Here is a 10,474-nt window from a genome sequence, read left to right on the forward strand (position 1 = left end):
AAAATATGATAAAACCGTCCCCAAGGAACCCCTGCGACATACAGTAGCAACTAACCTAAACACACAAACCATATATAATACTGTATATACAGAGCAGGAAAAACAATGATATAACCTGCTCAGTGACACAGAGGCCGGCCAGCCGGTCAGTGTGAAAGTGTACGCCGGGTCGCTGTGCTGTGACCTATATACTGCTGCCGGTAAATGTGACTCCTAATGCAGTACCACTCAATCAGCAGCAACCAGGCATTTACACGTACTGCTAACCACAAACCTCAATCACCAGCAACCAGGCATTTACACGTACTGCTAACCACAAATCTCAATCACCAGCAACCAGGCATTTACACGTACTGCTAACCACAAACCTCAATCACCAGCAACCAGGCATTTACACGTACTGCTAACCACAAACCTCAATCAGCAGCAACCAGGCATTTACACGTACTGCTAACCACAAACCTCAATCACCAGCAACCAGGCATTTACACGTACTGCTAACCACAAATCTCAATCACCAGCAACCAGGCATTTACACGTACTGCTAACCACAAACCTCAATCACCAGCAACCAGGCATTTACACGTACTGCTAACCACAAACCTCAATCACCAGCAACCAGGCATTTACACGTACTGCTAACCACAAACCTCAATCACCAGCAACCAGGCATTTACACGTACTGCTAACCACAAATCTCAATCACCAGCAACCAGGCATTTACACGTACTGCTAACCACAAACCTCAATCACCAGCAACCAGGCATTTACACGTACTGCTAACCACAAATCTCAATCACCAGCAACCAGGCATTTACACGTACTGCTAACCACAAACCTCAATCAGCAGCAACCAGGCATTTACACGTACTGCTAACCACAAATCTCAATCACCAGCAACCAGGCATTTACACGTACTGCTAACCACAAATCTCAATCACCAGCAACCAGGCATTTACACGTACTGCTAACCACAAATCTCAATCACCAGCAACCAGGCATTTACACGTACTGCTAACCACAAATCTCAATCAGCAGCAACCAGGCATTTACACGTACAGCTAACCACAAATCTCAATCACCAGCAACCAGGCATTTACACGTACTGCTAACCACAAACCTCAATCATCAGCAACCAGGCATTTACACGTACTGCTAACCACAAATCTCAATCACCAGCAACCAGGCATTTACACGTACTGCTAACCACAAATCTCAATCACCAGCAACCAGGCATTAACACGTACTGCTAACCACAAACCTCAATCATCAGCAACCAGGCATTTACACGTACTGCTAACCACAAATCTCAATCATCAGCAACCAGGCATTTACACGTACTGCTAACCACAAACCTCAATCATCAGCAACCAGGCATTTACACGTACTGCTAACCACAAACCTCAATCATCAGCAACCAGGCATTTACACGTACTGCTAACCACAAATGGAAACCAAATGCAGATTATACTTGCAAGTCACCATGAAGTAGTGAGCCTTAGAGCCCTAAAAAAGGAGACCCCTAAAAAAGGAGACCCCTATAGTGGTATGAAGCGCAAAATAGGATGTCCAGCACAGGTCCCCAGTGAAGTATGGGGGGTCCCTGGGGAGTGCGCACAAACACAACCCCGACCTATGTTTCGCCCCCCTTTGCTTCGTCCGGGGAGCCAAAAGTCATCCAGACGCGTTTCGCAAATCGCGCTTCAGCGGCACATAGCGGCAGAAAGCGGAGCGCCAGGGAGGACAGGAATCATGTCTCTGTGCATACGCAGGTCTCCAGCTACGATGCAGAACCCCGCTATATATGTACACATACTGTACATACACACTCCCTTCCGTGCATACGCAGGTCTCCAGCTACGATGCGGACCCCCGCTATATATGTACACATACTGTACATACACACTCCCTTCCGTGTATACGCAGGTCTCCAGCTACGATGCGGACCCCCGCTATATATGTACACATACTGTACATACACACTCCCATCCGTGTATACGCAGGTCTCCAGCTACGATGCGGACCCCCGCTACGCGTTCATCTCCTACGCTTCGCAAGCCAAGAAATTAATTTCCATCACGGATCCGGAGAGCGTGGAGGCCGATACCGTGATAGACAGGCTGACTGAGTTCGACTACGCAGGTAAGACCTGTCTACTGTACATACGGTGTATATATACTGAATGTAAGACTGGTGTTCTGTACATAAGATATACATGTATGTATATATATGTAGCACTGTTTCCCCCCCCCCCCGCCCCCCCCCCGGGAGTTTACACAGCCTATGCTACTTGTGTGTGGTTCACTACCTGTTTGGAGCAGGAGATACTGAGCTATCTGCGGTAGAGTAGAGACTTGGACAGGCTTGGGTTCTTGTTCTGCAGTTCTTTCTCTGGTGTCAGCGCCTCCAGCCGTAGTGGGTTCCAGGGTGTCTAGAGATCAGCCCCCACTACTGCGTCCTCCTCCCTCCTGCCCAAGGACAAATACTCAGACAGCAGTGTATAGTGAGCAAGGGTCTTTATTGGTATACATCAGAGCCATCCACTGCAGTTCTCCCTGCAGGGTTGCAGAGTCTTGGAAGCCCCAGACCTCTAGATGGTGCAGGCCCTTGGTCTTACAGGCCTTGGTGGCTGAGCCTGATGTTCCCTCAGTCGAAAGACTGAGGGTGAGCACCCTCATCCCTGCCATGGGAGAGACTCATAGCTCCTATCTTCACCGGAGCAGGAAGCAGACTGACTAACTTTGCTACCCCCACTTGGAAGACTCAAGAAGGGGCGGGCTCACGGACTGTACCTATCCCTGATAGGCTTACACAGGCCATCAGTCACCGCCTTACTTCCATCACTTATAAGGCGGGGGCATAAGGGGGGTCAAGAGCCCATAGATTTAACCTGTTACTGCCTGTAGCTAACAGGACTTACATAACAGAGAGAATAGAGGGAAAGAAAGGTAATATGGGATATAGATAGATAGATATACACACTGCGACAGACAGGGTGACAGTGTTCTCCCTCCCTCCTCGCCCTCTCCCCACATGTTGATAAGCACTAACACCATTCATTCACTCTCTCCCCCTTCCTCTCTCCCTCCCCTCTCCCCTCCCCCAGAACATGATGATAAGCAGGGCACTAACACCCGTGCCGCTCTGGCCTCCGTGTACTCCATGCTGATCCAGCAGGAGCTGACAGACAAGAAAACCTTTGATAAGGCTCGCAATGTCATCTTGCTCATGACAGATGGTAATCCACCTCCTGCAGTGCCTCACACAGCAGGCAGCGCCAGCCTCCCACTCACATAAACACACACACAGGCATTGCCAGCCTCCCTATCACACACACACACACACACACACACACACACACACACACACACACACACACACACACACACACACACACTGGCAGTGCCAGCCTCCCCCTCACACACACACAGGCAGTGCCAGCCTCCCCCTCACACACACTCTGCTATATCACTACTGTACCTCTCTGCCTCTCTAGGTAAGTACAATATGGGCGGAGACCCCACTTTGGAGGTTACCAAGATCAGAGAATTACTGAACATCGGGAAGAACCAGTCAGACCTACGAGAGGATTATCTGGGTAAGCACAGCTCCCTCTGCTATACACAACTTCCTCTAGTAATCAATAACACACGCACAGCACCTCTGCTATACACAACACCCGCTGATATACACAGCACCCTCTGCTAATCAATGACACACGCAGACTTTCCTCTGCTAACCAATGACACACACGCACAGCACTGTGGCTTTGTTTGTGTGTGTATGGGGGGGAGGTTAGTGGGGGGGTGATTGCTTTGTGTGTGTGTGTGGGGGGGGGAGTGATGACTGTGTGTGTGATGACTGTGTGTGGGGGGGGGGGGTTAGGAGTGCATCTGTGGGGAGGATGATTGAGTGCTTGTGTGGGGGGATGAGGTGTGTGTGTGTGTGTGTGTGTGTGTGTGTGTGTGTGTGTGTGTGTGTGTGTGTGTGTGTGTGTGTGTGTGTGTGTGTGTGTGTGTGTGTGTGTGTGTGTGTGTAGGGGGGGTGATTGAGTTACATAGTAGATGAGGTTGAAAAAAGACGTATGTCCCATGACAGATACATTATCCTATATCATCCGTATGTAACAGGGACCTATCCCGTTAAAGAAAAACTGCCCCTAAATCCAGCAGGTAGCTGGTTAATTGCAGCCAGGCAATTAGCCAGACTCCAGCTGGATAATTAGAACTCTGAGAAAAAGCCTCACATGAGAAAACAGAAGGGAGATTTTCCTTAGCACACAATGGTGCTGACATGAGGAGAGACCAGACTGATATTCCTGGGAACGACTGGACTGCAAACGCCTGCAGCTGGAGAAGCAGAGAAGACTTTGTTATATTGCTGGGGAAGGGAACTGGCTTATCCAGCCAGCCACAGATAGTTAGGGCATATACTGTCTAGTTACTCTCCAAAGTGGAGTAGGTGTTTATGTATGTTCTTTTTGCATGCTGTACACAGTTTAAAGGGGCAGGCTTAATAATTTCACCAAAATCATTCTCCATTAGCCTACCTCTGCACACATCCCTTACACCGTACTTACAGCATATTGATCCAGAGGAAGGCAAACACACAACCCCAGTGACACATCATCCAATGATATCTCATAAGGGGGCAAATAAATTCCTTCCTGACGCCAAGAATTGGCAATCGGATTAATCCCTGGATCAACATCCTTCCCATGTATACTTATTTGGTATATCCCTGTATACCTTTCCTTTCTAAAAAGATGTCCAACCTTTTTGGGGGTAATGAATCCCACATTGGAACTGCCCTTACTGCAAAGAACCCTCTCCTTTGTTGCTGGTGAAATCTCCTTTCCTCCGACCTTAAGGATGGTCCCGAGTCCTTTGTACTGTCCTTGGGATGAATAGTTCTTTTGAAAGCTCCTTGTACTGTCCCCAAATATATTTGTATATAGTTATCATATCCCCTCTTAGACGCCTCTTTTCTAATGTAAATAAATCTAATTTAGCTAGCCTCTCCTCATAAGTTAGATTGTCCATCCCTAAAGACTGTGTGTCGGGGGGGGAAGAGGTGTGTGTGTGTGTGTGTGTGGGGGGGGGGGGGGTGATGAGTGTGTGTGGTGGGGATAATGAGTGTGTGTGTGGGGGGGGGGTGATGAGTGTGTGTGGTGGGGATAATGAGTGTGTGTGTATGTGGGGGGGGGGTGATGAGTGTGTGGTGGGGATAATGAGTGTGTGTGTGTGGGGGAGTGATGAGTGTGTGTGGTGGGGATGAGTGTGTGTGTGTGTGGGGGGGGGGGGGGGTGATGAGTATGTGTGGGGGGGGTGATGAGTGTGTGTGGTGGGGATAATGAGTGTGTGTGTGTGGGGGGGGGATAATTACTGTGTCTGTGGGGGGATGATGTGTGTGTGTGTGTGTGTGTGCGCGCGGGGGGGGGGTGGCTTCTCACAAAAGAACCCCTCACACTAACTCAGCTCCTGCTGTGTGTGCAAACACACTCACACTCTCCTCCCCCCCATCCCTCTCTCCATACCCTCCTACCCCCCTCTCTTCCCCCCATCCCTCTCTCCCCCTCTCCATTCCCTCCTCCTCCCTCCTCTTCCTCCCCCCCATCCCTCTCTCCCACTCTCCATTCCTTCCTCCCCCTTCTCTCCCCCCATCCCTCTTCCCCCTCTCCCCCCCCCCCTTCCATCCCTCTCTCCCCCTCTTCCATCCCTCTCTCCCCCCCTTCCATCCCTCTCTCCCCCCCCTTCCATCCCTCTCTCCCCCCCCCTTCCATCCCTCTCTCCCCCCCCTTCCATCCCTCTCTCCCCCCCCCTTCCATCCCTCTCTCCCCCCCCTTCCATCCCTCTCTCCCCCTCTCCATTCCCTCCCCCCCCCTCTCCATTCCCTCCCCCCGTCCCTCTCCCCTCCTCCCCCTCCCTCACAGATGTGTACGTGTTCGGTCTGGGAAATGATATCAGTCAGGACGAGATAAACGGAATCGCATCGAAGAAAGATAAAGAGAAACACGCGTTTCACCCTGAAGGACGCGGACGACATGAAGAAGGCGTTCGATGAGATGATAGGTACAACGGCGCTCTCTCTCTCCCTACATCCTTCTCTCCTCTTTCTCCCGCCCCCCTCCCTTTCTACCTCTCCACCCTCTCCATCTCCTCTCTCTCTCCTCTCTCTCCCTTCCACTCCCTTTCTACCTCTCCACCCTCTCCCTCTCCTCTCATTCTCTCCCTCTCCTCTCTTTCTTCCTCTCCCTCTCCTATCATTCTCTCCCTCTCCTCCCACTTTCACTACCTCTCCACCCTCTCCCTCTCCTCTCATTCTCTCCCCCCTCTCCTCTCTTTCTTCCTCTCCTCTCTTTCTTTATCTCCCTCTCCTCTCATTCTCCCTCTCCTCCCTTTCTTCCTCTCCCTCTCCTCTCTTTCTTCCTCTCCCTCTCTGTCACGGTGAGATTATGGCAGGCTGTATAGTCACACATAAATATATATAACAGTTGATATATATTTATCACTGGGTCTGAACTGGGACGAGACTTAGATATGATCAAATATAATTTATTCCTTGATAAAGGTGAACACACAATAATGTACAAATAACAGGCAAAATATAGACACTTACTTAAAATGGAAATGATGAAGCAGTCATATCTGGACTGGCAGTTCATACAGCACTCTTCCTAGTCATCAAGACACCAAAGACATGAAAGACCTCTGGCAGGAAGTCAGTGCATAGCGTTTCTCTCAGCAATCAAGATGGTATAGAACAGACTGAACAACACAGGATAAAGGGTTGACCACAGATTATATACCTTTTGTGGTCCTATCCTTAACCTTAAGTACAGGTGATTGGTTTTCAATTACCTCCAGCCACTCACTAACCTGGGAACACATTTTAATCCATGCCCCCCTGCTAGTTGGGACATGCTCAGTAGAGCTCTGGGGTCCCATTTCTATAACCCCTCCTCTATATCAGGAATGCCAGCCAGTCTACCAAACGGAGTACCTGGCAGGAAATCCTTTGTTGTGAGGTTTGAACTGGAACACTTGAAGACTGCTCTGGTTTGAGTAGTCTCCACCCTCATGCAAACAGTAGAGGTGACAAAATCCTTTGAAACATACTTAAGTCCTAGACATTGGTTCGCCTTTCTGGCCATATGCTACCCTGGTATGCAAAGGAATTTCCTCTGGGTTTTACCCAAACCTTGAAACACAGTATGTTGGATAAAACATGAACATAGTAAAATATCCGGTTCCTTTGGGCCCAGCAGGTCCAAACTTCCCAGTTCTCAACGCCGGAACTGGGACACCCTAGGGTCCAATTTGCGACCTGCTACGACCTGGGAAACCGGAGATACACAAATACACTTAAAACCGTTTTAACATTTTAATACATAAATCTCCGCTGTAAATGAAATCACGGTTTTTCACTAAATCCCCATTGAAAACAATGGGCTTCGCCGCCATAGACTTTCAATGGCAAACCGCCGCTGTTGGCGGCTATGGGAATCCCCGCCATAGACTTTCAACGGGGCGATGCCGCCGTTGAAGTCAATGGGAGTTTTCCGCCGTTGCCGGTCAATGGGTTTTGGCCGCCATTGGAGTCTATGGGAAAAGTCCTGAACCTTCAAGGGGGTCCATACTCCGTCGGGTTGGTCCAAGCGGGTCAAGGATGGTTCTGCAGCGATGCTGGAGCAGTGGCTACATACACCCCAAACCCCGATCCGCTGGGCCCTCCGGGACCCGGAGCTATGGAATAGCAAAATTCAGCATTTGACACTTAGCCGTTTTCCTGAGCTGTTTCTGCCGCCGCCATTGGAACCTATGGCGCGGCCCGCTCTTCTCGGTTCGAACCTTATCGGGGGTCCAGGATACGGGGACCCGGTTGTGGTCGAGTGGGGGGAGGTCTAGGAACTAGGGACAGGAAGAATTGTATTCCTAGGGGCCCTAGAACTGTTTATTCCCACGCCACTTGTCGTTGAACTTGACTTGTAAGTGATCAAAGCTCTCCTATTGAAAATGTATCCGCTTCTGCTGGTCTTCTCAGGAACAGGACTCCACAGCAAGATTCACCATTAGAAAGCATTGAGCCCTAATGGCGGCCTATGGGAACCTGCAAAATGGTGCCTGAAAAGGCGGGAAAGTTACACAAAGGGCTATAATCACTATATCACTATTAACCCTTGTGCTCCCGATATATCACTATTAACCCTTGTGCTCCCGGATGGATCCCAGTGTGTGTGAGATGCAGACACTGATTAACAATAAAACATGGGGGAACAGGGAATATACATGTTCAGGTGATGACAAGGGTTAAATCACACGTCTGGACCTCAGCCAGTTAACCCCTTGTCTCCCTGGTGAGGTTAGAGGGTGGCCAATTGGGGTGTAACCCCTTTAATCCCGGGCCAAACCCTTACGACCGTCACACTCTCCTCTCATTCTCTCCCTCTCCTCCCCACTTTCACTACCTCTCCACCTCTCTTTCAAACTCGCCTCTAATTCTCTCCCTCTCCTCTCTCTCAACCTTTCCATCTCCTCTCAACCTCTCCACCTTCTCCTCTCTTTCAACCTCTCCACCTTCTCCCTCTCTCCCTCTCCTCTAATTCTCTCCCTCTCCTCTCTCTCAACCTTTCCATCTCCTCTCAACCTCTCCACCTTCTCCTCTCTTTCTACCCTCTCCACCTTCTCCCTCTCTCCCTCTCCTCTAATTCTCTACCTCTCCTCTCTCATCGCTACCACCGTCTCCCTCTCTCTCCACCCTCTCGCGCTCTCTCTCCCCCTCCCCCTCTCCCTCTCTCTCTCTCTCCCCTTCTCCACCTCGTCTCCCCCTCCCCCCTCTCTCCCCACCTCTCGCGCTTGCTCTCCTCCTCTCCCTCTCTCCCCCACCTCTCGCGCTTCCCCTCCCCCTCTCAGATGAGACAGGCGCGATGGATATGTGCGGTCTCGCCAAGGATCACTCCGATAACAACATGGAGCAGTATCCCTGGATCGCCCCACATCAGTATCACTGTAAGACAGATAGCCATGTGTCCCCACTTACTGACAGATAGCCATGTGTCCCCACTCACTGACAGATAGCCATGTGTCCCCCCCACTCACTGACAGATAGCCATGTGTCCCCACTCACTGACAGAAAGCCATGTGTCCCCCCACTCACTGACAGATAGCCATGTGTCCCACACTCACTGACAGATAGCCATGTGTCCCCCCACTCACTGACAGATAGCCATGTGTCCCACACTCACTGACAGATAGCCATGTGTCCCCCCACTCACTGACAGATAGCCATGTGCCCCCACTCACTGACAGATAGCCATGTGTCCCCCCACTCACTGACAGATAGCCATGTGTCCCACACTCACTGACAGATAGCCATGTGTCCCCCCACTCACTGACAGATAGCCATGTGCCCCACTCACTGACATATAGCCATGTGTCCCCCACACTCACTGACAGATAGCCATGTGCCCCCACTCACTGACAGATAGCCATGTGCCCCCCACTCACTGACAGATAGCCATGTGTCCCCCCCACTCACTGACAGATAGCCATGTGTCCCCCCACTCACTGACAGATAGCCATGTGTCCCACACTCACTGACAGATAGCCATGTGTCCCCCCACTCACTGACAGATAGCCATGTGTCCCCCCACTCACTGACAGATAGCCATGTGTCCCACACTCACTGACAGATAGCCATGTGTCCCACACTCACTGACAGATAGCCATGTGTCCCCCCCACTCACTGACAGATAGCCATGTGTCCCACACTCACTGACAGATAGCCATGTGTCCCACACTCACTGACAGATAGCCATGTGCCCCCCACTCACTGACAGATAGCCATGTGTCCCCCCACTCACTGACAGATAGCCATGTGCCCCCCACTCACTGACAGATAGCCATGTGGCCCCCACTCACTGACAGATAGCCATGTGTCCCCCCCACTCACTGACAGATAGCCATGTGTCCCCCCACTCACTGACAGCCATGTGTCCCCCCACTCACTGACAGATAGCCATGTGTCCCCACACTCACTGACAGATAGCCATGTGTCCCACACTCACTGACAGATAGCCAAGTGTCCCCCCACTCACTGACAGATAGCCATGTGTCCCCCCACTCACTGACAGATAGCCATGTGTCCCACACTCACTGACAGATAGCCATGTGTCCCCCCCACTCACTGACAGATAGCCATGTGCCCCCACTCACTGACAGATAGCCATGTGTCCCCCCCACTCACTGACAGATAGCCATGTGTCCCACACTCACTGACAGATAGCCATGTGTCCCCCCCCACTCACTGACAGATAGCCATGTGCCCCACTCACTGACATATAGCCATGTGTCCCCACACTCACTGACAGATAGCCATGTGCCCCCACTCACTGACAGATAGCCATGTGCCCCCACTCACTGACAGATAGCCATGTGTCCCCCTCACTCACTGACAGATAGCCATGTGTCCCCCC

General features: G+C 51.0%; 1 protein-coding gene across 1 annotated transcript in view; it reads left to right on the forward strand.

Annotated features, from left to right (window-relative positions):
- The window catches only part of LOC142486453 (complement factor B-like), a 21,504-nt gene extending 12,440 nt beyond the window's left edge, over positions 1-9,064 (forward strand). The window contains 6 exon segments of the mRNA XM_075585046.1: positions 2,004-2,142; positions 3,107-3,238; positions 3,497-3,598; positions 5,933-6,018; positions 6,020-6,071; positions 8,913-9,064. Coding sequence (XP_075441161.1) covers positions 2,004-2,142; positions 3,107-3,238; positions 3,497-3,598; positions 5,933-6,018; positions 6,020-6,071; positions 8,913-9,049 — 648 coding nt within the window. The 3' untranslated portion in view covers positions 9,050-9,064.
- The last annotated feature ends 1,410 nt before the right edge of the window (positions 9,065-10,474 follow it).

The sequence above is a fragment of the Ascaphus truei genome, unplaced genomic scaffold, assembly GCF_040206685.1.
Source record: "Ascaphus truei isolate aAscTru1 unplaced genomic scaffold, aAscTru1.hap1 HAP1_SCAFFOLD_878, whole genome shotgun sequence".
Classification (NCBI taxonomy): domain Eukaryota; kingdom Metazoa; phylum Chordata; class Amphibia; order Anura; family Ascaphidae; genus Ascaphus; species Ascaphus truei.